Source organism: Geotrypetes seraphini, chromosome 8 (assembly GCF_902459505.1).
Source record: "Geotrypetes seraphini chromosome 8, aGeoSer1.1, whole genome shotgun sequence".
Taxonomy (NCBI): domain Eukaryota; kingdom Metazoa; phylum Chordata; class Amphibia; order Gymnophiona; family Dermophiidae; genus Geotrypetes; species Geotrypetes seraphini.
Window position 1 is genome coordinate 83492131 of NC_047091.1, and position 16509 is coordinate 83508639.

Consider the following 16509-nt stretch of genomic DNA (forward strand, 5'->3'; position numbering starts at 1 on the left):
AGGGGGTGCAGGCCTTCAAGGGGGGACAGGCAGACCTTTAAGGGGGGACAGGCCTTTGGGGGGGACCCTGGTTTAGAAGTATACGGAGGGAAGGGGGTGTTCAAAGAGACGTGCATATGCCAAACTTTGGGGGGGGGGGAAGAAATAATGGGTCTGAAAATAGAGGAGAGGGAGAGAGATGATGGACCATGGGATTTAGGGAGGGAAGGAACAGAAAGGGAGAGAAATTGGACACAAGGGATGGTGTGGAGGAGGGATAGAGATACTGGATAGGAGGGTAATTAGGAAAAGAAAGGGAGAGATGGTGGACTCTGGGGTGGTGGGGAAGGAGGGAGAGATGCCGGATGAAAGGGTAGTTAAGAAAAGGTGGATCTGTGGAGGGAGATGAAAAAAAGGAAAGATACCAGACTTCCTGGGAAGGGAAGGGAAATGGAAAGGGAGGACAGAGTTGGCAGATGGATGGTTAGCATGCAGAACGAAGGAGACCCTGGCAAGCAAGTTATCAGAAGAAAACCAGAGCCTTGGACCAACAAGATTTGAAATATAACCAGACAACAAAAGGTAGAAAAATTAATTTTATTTTCTGTTTTGTGATTATAATATGTCAGATTTGAAATGTGTATCCTGCCAGAGCTAGTGTTGGACTGCAAACGTGAGCTAGGATTTAACAGAGAGAGGAAAAGTCCTTTTTGTTTCTTTATTTTATTTACACCACAGCGCCAGTGTGGTTAGGAGAAGCCAAAGGGGGTGAAAAAGCTATAAAACCCACCAGGAGTTTTGAAAAAAATCACCCAACTGGGCAGGAAATCGAATTGAAAAACCAATTCAATAGGCTGAATCGAATCGAAATTTTTTTTTCCTGAATCTGGCAGCATTAGTTTGCGCTACTGTCTTAGACTGTAGGACCTGGGATTGGGGAGAGATGGCATCCTCAGTACTTTATAATGCAAGTGAAACGAGAATTTGGTCAGACTTTTGAAGGGTCTGCAGAAAAAAAATATTGTATAGGCCGGGGACATGAGACAGCAGGAAATGGGAACTTTTCTTCCTTCTATTTTTGTGAATGGAAAGGCTGAGGATGTCAGAGAGTTCAGTTAAAATATGTGCTTTATAAGAAAATATAATAATGTGTTTTATAAAGTTTCAAGTTTCAAGTTTATTTATTCATTTGATGAATCGCCTATTAAAATTGCTAGGCGATGTACAAAATCCATGTAGAAAGTAATACAACGAAACTATCAATTAACAGTATAAATACATAAAATACAAACATGAGGGGGTAGGGAAGGATTAACGTTTACAATCTAAATTTGGTAGAAAAAGGTAAAGACCAAAAGGTATGGGGCTAAAATCCAAAGCACAGTTCAAAGCATCTTAGAAGCTTATAAAAGTTTTAGTTATTAAAAGCATCGATATATAAATAAGATTTTAAAAGTTTTTTAAAAGTTACAATGTCTTTTTCAGTTCGAATGTATTGAGGGAGGGCGTTCCACCATTGTGGTCCCATAACTGTGAACACCAGTGAGGTGTTCCTAGTGGTGATGGTGGCAGCGTGTCAATGTGTTGAGAGGAAGAGGTGGTCTGGGAAATTCTGCTGAGCAAACTCCGGGCCCATTTCCACCCCCCAGTTAGTCCACTCCACTCAACTGGTTCACACACTGAGTGGGTCTTTGGGTGTTGTTTTGGGATCTCTTCCAGTGGTTTATCAATATCTCCTTCTGGTCCAAGGAAGGAAACTTTGTTATCCTTAGCATTGACCTACAGAATATGTTTGTAACAGCGCTGCTTGTGTGGCATTAGGCTATGTAGTGATCGAAAGAAAAAAACAGACCTTTGCACATTTTTGCACTATATGGTGGGTGTATGAGGAGATTCACATTTCCTGCACAGCTAAGTCCATGTGAAGTTACCTTGTGCTGTATTTGACATCTAGCAAGGTCTCTGTTTGAAAGGAAAGATCTAAACTTAAAAATGAAGTGGCCAGAAGTTATGGTAAAAGCAGATAGTGTAGCTGGTTTTAAGAAAGATTTGGACAAATTCTTGGAGAAAAAGTCCATAATCTGTTATTAAGACATGGGGGAAGAGTCTGCTTGCCCTGGATCGGTAGCATGGAATGTTGCTACTCTTTGGGTTTTGACCAGGTATTAGTGTCCTGGATTGGCTACCATGAGAATGGGCTACTGGGCATGATGGACCATTGGTCTGACCCAGTTAGGCTATTCTTATGTTATGTTCTCATCTGTAGGGGCCTTTGTTTTCACTTCTTATTTTAATGTATTTTTTTTCTGGGAACTTATCAGTGTTTTTTATAATGGGAACAAAAATGGAAGAGAATTAATGTGTGTGGGATGAGGGGGTAACTAATTTCTTCAGCTAAATAATTCAATCCACTTCAAACAGACTCACGCACCATTCACACACCCTCCAACCAAAAACGTCAAAAGAAAAAAAACTGTTCGACAACCTCCTAGCCATTCGAGCTGCAACACTCGACCCCCAACTCTACAACCAATTGACATCGACCACAGACTGCAAAACCTTCAAAAAGAAATAAAAACCCTTCTATTCAAAAAACACATAAAACCGAACTAACACAATCAGAACTGTCCCAAGCATCACCTGCAACTACTCCATATGTATTTCTGATGTCATGACAATTCAGACATAATTTATGTTATGTTATGTTTGGAATATAAGAAAATTTTCACTGCCTATTTCTATTCTGACCATTTATTCCGTTTCATGGTCATTACAAAAAATATTTTTTTACATGGGGGGGGGGGGGGGGTGTCAAAAAATGATGGGCCCCGGGTGCCACATACCCTAGGTACGCCACTGCCTGCCAGAATTCTTCACAAACTCTGCATTGCACAAGTGCACAGAATTATTTCAGGAGTAATCTGTCCCTCCCTTAATCACCACACAACATGACAGGAAAAGTTGCATCTCCTTCAGAGAGAGATCACAAAGCTTGGACAAATTGTCAGTCTTTTAACTGGTTGTGTGTCCTGCACAAATTAAGTCCTACTCGAGGACCTGAGAATTGTGGGGGTTATTGTAGAATAGCTGCAGTTCTGAATAAAACTAAATTTTGAAGCTGGTAAGGTAGTAGGCCTGCCAAGTTAGGCAATTCTATTTCTATCTCTCTAAATAAATCGACTTTGGGAGTCACAGAAGTGTTTAACAGGACCACCCTCTTACCAGCTACAAAAATTAGCCTTATTCAAGAACTGCATATATTTGAAAAGATATTTAAGGCGATTTGTTTTCTTCCCAAAGACTATTACACACATATTAATAAATCAGTGGGCTTTTGCCGTACATCAAAGTACAGAACTGAATAACCTTCCTAACTCATAGTTTCTTCCCCGATCCCGTCTCCCTTATACGTTGTAAGCTCCGCCCCGGCACGTCCCTCGCTTTGCGACACTCCGTATTGCTTTACGATCTCCCTCTGTCTTTACGGCAGCAGTGGTCGCGTCCCGTCCTTTCTTTGCGCGAAAGATGGCTGTTGGGGTAAGTATGGAGGGTTCTGGTGCTAAGCACGAAAATCCGTAGACATCGGGTCGAGTTGTGCTTGGAGAAGCTCCGGAGGGAACGGTGGGACCTGGGTTGGCCTCTTTGTACTCTGTATCGGGGGAGAGAGAGTCGAATAAAGCTGGGAGAGGATGAAGGGAGAGGAGCATGAAAGGAGATTCGGGCTGAGGGAGAAGAGGAATTGGGATTAAGTTTATTGAAGGGTAAGTTATGTTTTTTTGGCACGTAAGGGGACAGCTGGATGATAACAGGTGGAAACAAGGTATAGTGTAGCGCCGGTGGGGAGGTGAAGGTGGGGCGTGGTAGCTTGGATAGTAATCAGTTGCTGCTGGTTCATATATTTTTATTTGATTTATTTTAACTTCTTTAGAACACTTTTAAAAAAAAATAATTGTTGCTCCTGCAACAATTTTTAACTTATCTTTTTCAGACACTCTACACCTACTCTGAAAACTGGAGGGCATTCAAAGCCCTGATTGCTGCCCAGTACAGTGGGGCACGGATCACAGTTCATTCGGTCCCCCCACATTTTCAATTCGGACAAACTAACAAGACTCCAGAATTTCTGAAAAAATTTCCTGTAGGAAAGGTGAGTGCAGTACTGGTGATGAGAGAAACGGTATACAGGGAAGTTGGGCTCTGCATACATACTTGGGTATGGGCAACAATATGCTTTATATTTGTTAAGATATGTTACACTGATTGAGGCATGAACAAAATCTAGTCTGAGCTGCTTGCTCCCTACACTTAATTTACGCTCATTACGTAATGATCTTTTGCTTGTTCCTCCACCCAGTAGGTGGTTATTTGTGACAGCCCATTACTGTCTCTAGTTACTATCCTATAGTCTTCTAGATTATTGGCCAGAAAGCAGCCTGCATAAAATTCAGACCCATACTGAAAATCTAATTTTATACTCATGTCTTCCAATAATTGTACTAAAATGTAATGCGCCTTTGGGATAAACTACTGGCAACTCTTAGGTGCTAGCCTGGTGCAATGTGAGATATTTTTATCTGAAGATGCCTTTACTTAATAAGGGTATATATGTTGGCAATATGTCATCTTTGTGTAAGTGACCAGGGTCAAGGCTGGCTATCTCGTTATTTTGTTGTTTTATTCATATTAATATGTTTGTTTTTTAGATGTTAAGCTTGTATGTGTGTTAGTGAGTTGTTTTCTTACTTAGAAAAGAAAATACATGTATCCTATTTCTTTTCTTACTTAGATGTTATAGGATTTTGTAAACCTCTGTGCGTTATATCAAGTTTTTAATAAACAGAGAAATATAGTTCTGTTGTCTACCAGTATTCAGACCTTGCCCAAATTCATTTGGTTCCTCTTTTGATGTATATTCTGTGCTTTGTGCATGGAAATTAATAAGCACTGTGTCTTTATGCCTTGATATGTTCCTTACCTGTGACTGTCAAATTGTCATTGGTAAATTACAGAAGACAAATACTGTGTAGCACTTTTTTCTTTTGTCCTTGTTTTGATCCTGTATCAAACAAAAGGCAGCCAATCAAACGACTACTGTTTATATTTGAATATAAACCTGTTCAAGTATAAACTGAGAATTCCCTCCCTTCTCTCCCATCTTCCTTGCCAAAAGGAGGAAAACAGCTCAAATATAAACTAGGGGGATTATATTTAAGTGTATGGTGAGTTCCCTGATGATGGCCATTTCTTACTCCACACTCCCTGCAGTTACTGCCATTTCTTAATCTACCCCCACCCCATTTTTGAAGAAGATATGAGCTGGTAAACCTTAAGCATGTGCTAATACTTGAGGCCCTGCACTAGCCCAGCACATAGCTTTGTTGGCATCAGCCAAAGAGGTAGGAACTGCAAGTGAAATTTTGTAACTGCGGAGCGGTGGGGGGAAGGAGAGAAATATTGGTAACTTTATGAGGTTGACAAGAGAGTCTCAAATTTTTAATTTGAAACCCCTGTTTTGGGGATTTTTTTTGGCCCCCAAAATCTTGGTTTATATTTGAGTATATATGATAAGTGAAACTAAACATAACATATTAACATAGTAAATGTTGACAGGTAAAATACCTGTATGATCCATCTTTTTTATTTTTCATTCCTTCCATTTCCATTCTCAAACCATATGTCTCCTATTCTGTGCCCCTACATTTCTTATACTCCACATTTTTCCCTCCTGCCTCTATCCCCTTCCCCGTATCCATTCCAAATGTAAAAGCGGGAGGTAATGAGATCATTCAAACAACTGGTGCCCCCCCCCCCCCCAATTGCCTGAGTTCACTGAGTAGTTAAGGAAGGTGGGCAAGCTGTGTCTCCACTACCATCACCTTGCCTTCGCCCTTTGGTTGATTAGCTGCAGGGAGATTCACACAGGCTGCAGGTGAGTAGTGGAACTGGAGAGAGGTCAAGCTCAAACCTGTGCAAAGATGCAACAGTTGTGTTCCTGAAAGAGTAGTGTGTGGCATGGATGCAGGCTGTGCTGACTAATGTGGTATAGGGGAAAAGGTTGCAAGTCAGGGCTGGAAAGAACAGAGGTGCTGGCAAGTTATTTAATTTACTTTTCTAATTTGGATTTATGAAATAACTTTTTTAAGTTATAAGATACTCTAGATTGTCCTGTCCAGGGTGGAATGCAGTAACCTCACCTTTTCTTTGCTCTCCAATTCTCAGCTGGGTTGTCCTTGTTTCACAGGTGCCAGCCTTTGAGGGAGCTGATGGATTCTGTGTGTTCGAGAGTAATGCCATTGCTTACTATGGTGAGTTTTTTAATGGGAGGCAGGAGGAGGAATGTCTATCTAGGGGAGGGGGTCCCCCTTATTGTTGCTGATTTGTCTTTTCTGGTAATTTTATATACATTTTGGGTTGTATTAATGGTATAGACCAGTGTTTCTCAACTTCTATAAGCCAAGTACCCCCCCCCCCCCAAGTCTAACAAATATCAACTGAATACCCCCCACCCAAGCTCTGCCCCAGACCTGCCCAGGCTTCACCCCTGACCCCACCCCATAATAGTATTAATTGTAATGCAATTTCTTCCATCCATTTTTCATATTCACATAATATAATCTTATTAATACATACTGGTAAGCACAAATTTTTTTTTTTTTAAACCAAAGTACACTGTATGCAGAGAAAACAAAAGAACTTCCATCTCCAGATCAGACCTTCGGTCTATCAAGTACGGCGATCCGCACATCATTTATATTCAGGATTTTTTCAAAGAAGTCAAGGCAGATGAATTTAAAATATGCAATGTCATCTCAGTAACAACTATAGAAAAAGAGAAAAATTAGTTGAAAATATAGACAGCAGACACAAATTCTCAAAACAAGACACATTTCGATCACTAAATTGAAAATAAAATAATTTTTCCTACCTTTGTTGGCTGATGATTTCATGAGTCTTTGGTTGCACTTCCTTCTGACTGTGCATCCAATATTTCTTTCTTTCTGCCTCTTGCACGCTTACTCCCCTCCTCACCTCATTCCCTTCCTCAACCATCATCTCTCTGTCCCTCCATGAGTCCAACTTTTCTCCCTCTCTCATGTGCAGCATTTTTCACCACTGCCCACCAGCTCCATGCCCATTTCTCCTTCTATCACCCCTCTCCAGCACCATGCCACATCTCTCCCTCTATCAACTATGTCCAATATTCCTCCCCCTTGCATCCCCTTCAATCTGTCCATCTGTTCCCTCTCCACCACTTCAACATTTCTCCCTCTTATCCTTCACTTCCCATGCATCTCTACCTTTCTCCTCTCTCTTTATGCCCAATTTTCCTCTTTTCTTCCTTTCCTCATGTGCCACCATCTCGTTCCCTCTCTCTCACACACTCATGCCCAACACTTCTCCTTTTCTATTTCCTCCCTCCTATGTCCCAAGTTAGAGCCTTCTACCTCCCTCCCTTCTGTGTCCAATGTTCATGCCACCTCCCTTCTGAGTTGAGTTCGTGCCCCAATGCACTCCTTCCCCCCTCCTTTCTCCCAGAAAGGTCACGTCCCCTTACTTGTTCAAGCCGCATTCGCTCCATCTGCCTTCAGTGGCTTGTTGGGGGGGATGCTCAGGCAGTAATTCACACGCTGCATGTGGCTGACCCGTAAGCTTTCCCTCCGACGTCGGAGAAAAGGTTTCTGGGTCAGCTATGTGCAGTGTGTGAACTGCTGCCGGCTGTGCATTCCCCCGACAATTTGCTGAAGGCAGAGGGAGCAAATGTGGCAAGGAGGTAATTGGTAAACTCCCCCCCCCCGGCTGACCTGGAAGGCTTTGCTCTGACATCAGAGGGAAGCCCTATGGGTCAGCTTTGGGAAGGAGGGGGGTGGGCAGGGATCTCTGGCAGCAGTTTGTGGGTGAGGCGGGTAGAAAGGAAGGATCCCTGGCAGCAGCGCAGCTTCGACGGATGGGCAGTTAGGGAATATTCTCTGCGGTGGCCATGCTGCATACCCCTGACAAGCGGCCCACGTACCATGTGTTGAGAAACACTGGTTATAGACCAAGGCTCCACAAAGATCTTGGTGCCAGACTTGGAACAACTGGAATTTTTATTTATTTATGCACATGTATAAATTGCATTTTCATAATGTGCTCAAAGCGATGCACAGCAAGTTATTAAACACAGAAGCAGGAAAAGAGTGGATAAGAGGCAACTACTCTGCCCATCACCCATCTGCAGCATATCTGGCAGTAGAAAAAGGCTTTAGGCTGTGGTTGCTGGGGCAATGAGAGAGAAGCTAAAGCTGCAGATGCTAAGAGTGGGTGGAGTGTTGTTCCCACTCACCTACCTCCTGAAGCTGCAGCTTAAACTTCTCTCCATTGTTCATCTGCCCCAGCAGCTGAAGTTTTAATCCTTTACTACTAGTCCACTTGCTTTCAGAAACCACAGGCTAAAACCATCCCAACAGCAATGTTGGTGTCATATTCCTGCCCCCAGCAAGTAGCCTCTCAGAATCTATCATCTTCCGTCCGTCCATCTATCTCCCCTTCCCCCCCCTCAACAATAAGAGCTATACTGTTTAAATCCATCTTATCAACATAACTGCTAGTGGTTCACCTGAACAGAAATAATGCTCTTTTCTGCAGTTGCTAGTGCTTCATATATCCTGATTTAAGGTGGGTTCAAGTGAGCTGCCTTTCCAGAATGGATTCCCCCAAATTTCTTCCCTCGTCTAGCTCAACCCCTCGTCTCTCTTTGCATGCATATACATCCCTTTGTGCTCTTAAATGCCTCAAACTCCCCATAGTTTGATCTCAATCAGCATGCCACATATATACTTGAATATAAGCCAACCCGACTATAAGTCAAGGTAGCCCTTCCCCCCCATTTTTGGCCCAAATATCTCGACTTATATTCGAGTATATACAGTACTCTGCTCTGTGCACGACCTCCCACCCAATATCTGTCTTCCAAAAACAACTGCTCTTCAGCTTTCTCTTTCCTCCACCTCCATACACCTGTCCAACTGCTGTACCCCCAGCTTACTGTCAATTGGCTGGCTTGCTATTTCCTTCCCTTACCACTGGATTAAACCAAGGGTCCATCAAGCCTAGTACCCTGTTTTCATCAGTGACCCATCCAAATTACAAATAACTGACAAAGAGTCCTAAAAGGTGGCAAGAAAGCATGTTAGTCTGAAGGATGACAGATAAGCAATGGCTTTTCACAGGTCCACCTTAATAAGGGTTTCTGGACTTTTCTTCCAGGGATTTGTCCAAACCTTTTTTAAATACAGAGATTTGGAGCCATTAGCAAAATAATGTAATGTTTAATTAATGTTTTTCCCTATGTCATGCACATCCGGGAGGGGGGAGGATGGGGGTCTGTTAGATTAATAAATTTAGATATATTGGGGTTCATTATAGAAATTTTATGTGATTGTATTGTGATTGTTCAGGAGGGAGGGGGGACTAATTCTATAATGGATATTAATGGAATATTAAGTGTGTGTTATTGATGTATAAAATGTGGTATTTATGGTTACACTTAACTGTATGTTTTGAAAATAAAGATTTGGAAAAATAAAATAATAATTATCCCAGGACAAGCAGGCAGCATATTCTCTACATGTGGGTGACGTCATCCAAAGAGCCCCGTCGCGGACAGCTTTTCAAGCAAACTTGATTGAAGATCTTAAAGTTTGCAAGTGCTGCACCGCGCATGCGTGTGCCTTCCCGCTCAGCTAGAGGGTGCGTCTCCTCAATATGGTCCTCAGTTCTTAGTTTTCCGCAGAGCCAGAAAGCCCTGTCTCTCTTCTCTGCGAATCTAAGTGCCTTTCTTGCACTGCGGCTTCTTTTATTGTTTTCATCGGAAGTCACTGTGCCCCGCGTCTTTTCTGTTTTATTTAAAAAAAAAACTAACTTCATTACCTCGATCGCGACCGGGGGGTCCCGGTTTTTTCCTTGGCCGCGGCCTTTTTTTCCTGCCTTATGTCCTGGCCTCTTACCGGTTTCAAGAAGTGCACGCAGTATGGTCAGGTGATCTCGATCACAAATCCGCACCGTTGGTGTATACTTTGTCTTGGTGTTGATCACCCTACAGACTCTTGCCCTCGTTGTGCCACTCTCCAATCTCGTGCTCTTTGTCGACGATGGGCCAAGATTTTGGAACTCTTCTCCATGGATAAAGCCTCGGTCTCGACATCGGCCTCGAAGACCTTGGGCCTGAGCATGTCTCCTCGGCTGCTTCAGCTTCGAAGGCCTCGGGTAAGTCTCCTCTTCCTCCTTCAGGTTCAGCTCAGCCACCAAAGAAGCTGTCCTCGGAGTCTCTGGCCACCCAGGCAGTGAGTGTAGTCCTGCCGACCTCTGCGAGACATCCTCCTAAGCTTGCCTCCACATTACGGGAATACTCTACATCGAGGTTACCCTCGTTGGAGTGCACTGCTGTGCCAGTTCGTCCAAATCCTTTGGTCTTGGTGCCGATGTTTGAGGATATGCTTAAGGCTATCCTAACCTCGCAGATCTCTGCTTTGGCTTAGCTTGCCCCAGCCTCGACATCGCTCGTTGTTGACCAGCATGAGCATCGTGCTGAGGGCTCTCGAGGCAAGGTGCACCAGTCCCGCCGCTTGTCCTCGAGTGACTCCTCGCCTACTCCATCGAGGCGGACTTCCCCCGCCCTCCGACCTCGTTCGAAGCACTGGCCTAAACGTACTTCTTCAAGGCAGCAGTCCGCCAAGTGGCCCAGGGATTCTCCCCCGAGGCAGGGTAGGTCGCCAGGTCCTCGCACAACGGGGTCCATCCAGCCGTCGGACCTTCTACTGTCTGACCCTCGTCTTCGCCGATCTCCCGTGCCGTCTCGGTCTCCGAGCCAAGGGGCTTCGAGGTCGAAGACTCCAACCTCCCTGCCGCATCGGAAGGTCTCTTCCTGGGGCTCACCGAGGCGGGCTCCCTGGTCTCCGTCACTCGGACCCCCGGGTCCTCGCCTTCCAGGCTCTCTAAACGCAAGCTGTCGTTGACTCCCACTCGTTCTCTCAGCGGGGCCTCATCGACGTCCCTGCTTATGGACACTGACTTGCCGTTGCAGTACTCGAGGGAAGCTTCCCCTCATTATCGGCTGCCCCGAAGTCCCGCTCGGCTTCGCCCCTTGAAGGGCGTTCTGCGGGAAAGCCTTCCTCCTTCACCAGGTTCGTGCTGGACACGGGCAAGGCGCTGCAACTGGACCTCCAGTCCGAATCCAGGTATACCCGGGAATATTTGGAGGAGATGGAGCTTCCTTATCCACCGAAGGAATCCCTTTGCCTTCCCCTGAATCCGGTCTTGCAGCAGACTTTCTTCCGGAATTTGGAGACACCTTACGCCATTCCGTCCAAGATGGAATCAAGCTACTGGACGGTCCCATGTAAGGGGTTTGAAAAGGCTCAGCTTTCCCACCAGTCCTTGGTGGTGGAGTCCTCTTTAAAGAAGTCTAATCCCTCCAAGGTCTACGCGGCTGTTCTGCCGGGCCCGAAAGGCCGGACTATGGATAAGTTTGGCAGGCGCCTGTACCAAAATTCGATGATGGCAAACAGAGTTCTGAATTACAATTTTACCTTTACATCCTATCTCAAACATTGCATCAAATCCATGCCCTCTTTTCAGGATGATTTGGCTATCCATTGCCGGACTAAATTTCACCGGCTGCTGGATACGCTGTCGCAGATTCGCCTTTATATGTTTCAGGCGACCTATGATGCCTTTGAACTCTCCTCGAGGGTCTCCGCCTTTGCGGTAGCCATGTGCCGCCTAGCTTGGCTCCACATAGTTGACATGGACCCAAATCTACAGGACCGTCTGGCGAATCTCCCGTGCTTGGGCAACGAGCTCTTTGACGACTCCATCGAGGCAGCCACCAAACGCCTCTCTGAGCATGAACGCTCCTTCGCCTCTTTGGTCAGACCCAAGGTGAAGCCCGCTCCTCCTAAGTCGTACAAGTTGCCCTCCTGGCGCTACCCCCAGAAGTCCACGCCGGCTGTTTCCAGGCTGCCATCTTGGCGTCAGCAGCAGCAGAGGTCCCCTCAGAAGCCTCAGACCCCTGCAGCGGCAAAGCCTGCGCCGTCTTTTTGACTATCCCTGTCGGAGCGGGCCGTCCCCCTCCGTCCTCAAGCCTTCTCCTCTGCCTATCGGGGGCCGCCTCAGCGCCTTTTGTCGCCGCTGGGAACTGATTACTTCGGACAACTGGGTCCTCTCTGTCATCAGAGAGTGGTATTCCCTTCATTTCCGGACACCGCCTCCGAACCTGCCCCCAAGAGAGTGTCATTCCAACCGGTTGCTCATGCCCTCCTTTGCCTTCGGGCAGTGGAGGAGGTCAGCAGGGCACCGTGTTATACTCCCGGTACTTTCTAGTCCTCAAAAAGACCGGGAACCTGCACCCTATCCTGGACCTCTGGGTGTTGAACAAGTTCCTGGTCAAGGAAAAGTTCCATATGCTCTCTCTTCCCACGTTGTATCCCCTGATGGACAAAGGGGACTGGTTGTGCTTCCTGGACCTGAAAGAGGTCTACACTCATATCCCGATCCACCCGGCCTTTCGCAGGTTCCTTTGCTTTCAGGTGGGAGACCTTCGTCTGCAGTATCGGGTCCTCCCGTTCGGGCTCGCTTTGTCCCCACGGGTCTTCACAAAGTGCCTTGTGGTGGTGGTGGCGGCCCGCTTCTGCTCCAGGATTTACTCCCCGGATCGCCTCGAAGCGGATGCTTTCCTTTTAGATTACATAGAAACATAGAAATAGACTGCAGATAAGGGCCACGGCCCATCAAGTCTGCCCACTCTAATGACCCTCCCTATTTATCTTTGCGGATAGATCCCACATGTCTATCCCATCTGGCCTTAAAATCTGGCACGCTGCTGGCCTCAATAACCTGGATTGGAAGACTATTCCAGTGATCAACTACCCTTTCAGTGAAGAAGAACTTCCTAGTGTCACCGTGCAGTTCCCGCCCCTGATTTTCCACGGATGCCCCCTTGTTGTCGCGGGACCCTTGAAAAAGAAGATATCCTCTTCCACCTCGATGTGGCCCGTGAGATACTTGAATGTCTCGATCATATCTCCCCTCTCTCTACGTTCCTCGAGTGAGTAGAGCTGCAACTTCCCTAACCGCTCCTCGTATGGGAGCTCCTTGAGTCCCGAGACCATCCTGGTGGCCATTCTCTGGACCGATTCCAGTCTCAGCACATCCTTGCGGTAATGCGGCCTCCAGAATTGCACACAGTACTCCAGGTGCGGTCTCACCATGGATCTATACAGTGGCATAATGACTTCCGGTTTGCGGCTGACGAAACTTCTGCGTATGCAGCCTATGATTTGCCTTGCTTTGGATGAAGCTTGCTCCACTTGGTTTGCAGATTTCATGTCTTCCCTGACAATCACCCCTAAGTCTCTTTCCGCTTCAGTTCTTGTCAGGATCTCGCCATTTAGGGTGAAAACCTTGCATGGATTTCGGCTCCCCAGGTGCATGACTTTGCATTTTTTGGCATTGAAACTGAGTTGCCAGGACCTAGACCAGAGCTCCAGTAGAAGTAGGTCATGCATCATATCGTCTGCCATTGAATTTTTGTCTGTTGTGCTTTTGCTCACTACATTGCTTAGTTTGGCATCATCGGCGAATAATGTTATTCTACCTCGGAGCCCTTCTGTCAAGTCTCTTATATAGATGTTGAACAAGATCGGGCCAAGGACGGAGCCCTGTGGCACTCTACTTATCACCTCTGACATTTTGGAGAGGGTGCCATTCACCACTACCCTCTGAAGCCTACTTCCAAGCCAGTTCCCAACCCATTTGGTCAATGTGTTGCCCAATCCTAAAGAACTCATCTTGCTCAGCAACCTACGGTGTGGTACGCTGTCAAATGCTTTGCTGAAATCCAGGTAAACGATGTCCAGGGACTCACCAGCATACAGCTTCTTCGTCACCCAGTCAAAGAAGCTGATCAGGTTGGATTGGCAGGATCTCCCTTTAGTAAATCCATGTTGGCGGGGATCCTGTAGATTCTCCTCGTCCATGATCCTGTCCAATTGGCGTTTGATTAGGGTTTCCATTAGTTTGCTCACTATTGATGTGAGGCTCACTGGTCTGTAATTTCCCATCTCCATCCTGGAGCCTTTTTTGTGGAGTGGAATGACGTTAGCCGTCTTCCAGTCCATCGGGACGTTACCTGTACTAAGGGAGAGATTGAAGAGTGTGGATAGCGGTTCCGCCAAGACATCACTCAACTCCCTGAGCACCCTAGGGTGTAAGTTGTCAGGCCCCATTGCTTTGTTGACCTTGATTTTTGACAGCTCGCAGTAGACGCTGCTGGGTGTAAACTTGAAATTACTAAACGGGTCAACTGGTTTAACCCTTGTTTGTGGATGAGGGCCGATTCCCGGCGCCTCGCGGGTGAAGACTGAGCAGAAGTATTTATTTAACAGTTGGACTTTATCCGAGTCCGTCTCCACATAGTCTCTGTCTGGTTTTCTGAGATGTACTATCCCGCCCAAGTTCTTATTTCTGTCACTGATATACCTGAAGAAAGATTTATCCCCTTTCTGGATTTTCTTTGCTAGAGACTCCTCCATGCGGAATTTGGCCTCCCTAACTGCTGCTTTGACGGCTCTTGACTTGGCCAGATATTCTACTCTAGAGTCCTGTGTCCCTGATTGTTTGTAAGAGACGAATGCTTTTTTCTTCTCTTTGATGAGGTCCGAGATCTCCGTAGAGAACCACTGTGGCTTGTTGTTCCTACTCCGTTTGCTCACTGATTTAACATAGCGGTTTGTTGCTTCCTGTATGGTGGCTTTCAAAGTTGACCACATTTCTTCCACGCTGTCGGTGTCTGCTTGGCTTTGTAGTGCCTGGTGAACGAAGTCTCCCATGTCTTGGAAGTTTGTGTCCTTGAATTTGAGAACCTTGGTCAGTGTGGTAGATTTCATGAATCCTTTCCTGAGATTGAACCATATCATATTGTGGTCACTGGAGGCCAAAGTTTCACCCACTGAGACCTCTGTGATACTTTCTCCATTGGTAAGTACCAGGTCCAGAATTGCCTGATCCCTTGTTGGTTCAATTACCAGTTGCCTGAGTCTTGCTCCATTCAAAGAGTTTAATAGCTTCCTGCTGCTGCCGGAAGCAAAGGAAAGTGTGACCCAATCCACATCAGGCATGTTGAAGTCACCTACCAATACTGTGTCCCCCCGCAAGGTGATATTCTCTATATCTCCAATTAGTTCCATATCTAGGTCATCTTGATGTTTTGGGGATCTGTACACTATGCCAAGATACAGGCATTTGTCCTTCCCTCTGGCCAAATTTATCCAAAGGGATTCCCCAGTGTACTGTACATCTGTGATTCTGGTGACCTTAATGTTATCTTTAGTATATAATGCTACACCACCCCCCATTTTACCCTCCCTGTCCCGACGAAGCAAGTTGTAACCTGGGATGACCATGTCCCACCCTTGGGAGTCAGTTAGCCAGGTCTCAGATATCGCCACCACATCCAGGTCGGCATTCCTCATTTCTTTTTCCAAGTCTAGGATCTTGTTTCCCAGACTGTGGGCATTGACGTACATAGCCCTCCATGTTGTGTGTTTGTTGTATGTCAGTGGGGACAATCCCTCTTTATCAGCCAGGACACCATGAGCATTATTCGCGTGTCTCTTACACTCCCTAGACCGAGCGCTACAGCGTGTACCTGTCCCTGACTCCACATGACTGCAGTGTGCTCCTATCCCAGACTCGGTAATGTGTGTACCCTGTGGACGGGATGGTTCCTCTACGCGTTCCCTCCATTTCCTCTGATTCTGAAGACTCCCGTTCAACTCAAGTCGGTCCACGCCACCATGATTTTGATAGCTCCTCGGTGGCCCAGACAGCCGTGGTTCTCCCTTCTCCTCCGACTCAGTGCCAGGGAGCCTCTGCTTCTGCCTGTATTTCCTTCTCTGCTGTCTCAGAGCCAGGGTTCGGGGCTGCATCCCAATCTACAGTCTCTACACTTAACAGGGTGGTTCCTTTCCATCTAACTCCCTCCTTCGGTTTTTCTCAGTCGGTGTGGGATGTCATTGAGGCCTCTCGGAAGAGTTCCACTAGACAGTGCTACTCCCAGAAAATGGACTAGATTTGCTGCGTGGTGTGCTACGCATCGCGTGGAGCCACTGTCTGCCTCCTTGTCCTCCGTGCTGGATTATCTGCTGCACTTGTCTCGGTCTGGTCTCAAATCGACTTCTGTTTGAGTCCATCTCAGTGCGATTGCTGCCTTTCATCAGCCGATTGATGGGAATTCGCTCTCGGTCCATCCGGTGGTTTCCTGATTTATGAGGGGCCTTTTCAATGTCCATGCTCCACTCAAGCCCCCTCCCCCCCCCCCCCGGTGGTTTGGGATCTTAATGTGGTTCTGGCTCAATTGATGAAACCTCCGTTTGAACCCATTTATAAGGCTCATCTGAAGTATCTCACTTGGAAGGTGGTGTTTCTGATTACCCTCACATCCGCTCGCAGAGTCAGTGAGCTGCAAGCTCTAGTTGCGGACCCGCCTTTTAC

General features: G+C 46.3%; 1 protein-coding gene across 1 annotated transcript in view; it reads left to right on the forward strand.

The window, feature by feature from the left end:
* The first annotated feature begins 3364 nt into the window (after nucleotides 1-3364).
* Nucleotides 3365-16509, forward strand: part of EEF1G (eukaryotic translation elongation factor 1 gamma) — a 39829-nt gene continuing 26684 nt past the window's right edge. The window contains exons 1-3 of the mRNA XM_033954869.1: nucleotides 3365-3516; nucleotides 3968-4126; nucleotides 6221-6284. Coding sequence (XP_033810760.1) covers nucleotides 3505-3516; nucleotides 3968-4126; nucleotides 6221-6284 — 235 coding nt within the window. The 5' untranslated portion in view covers nucleotides 3365-3504. The remainder of the gene's footprint in view (nucleotides 3517-3967; nucleotides 4127-6220; nucleotides 6285-16509) is intronic.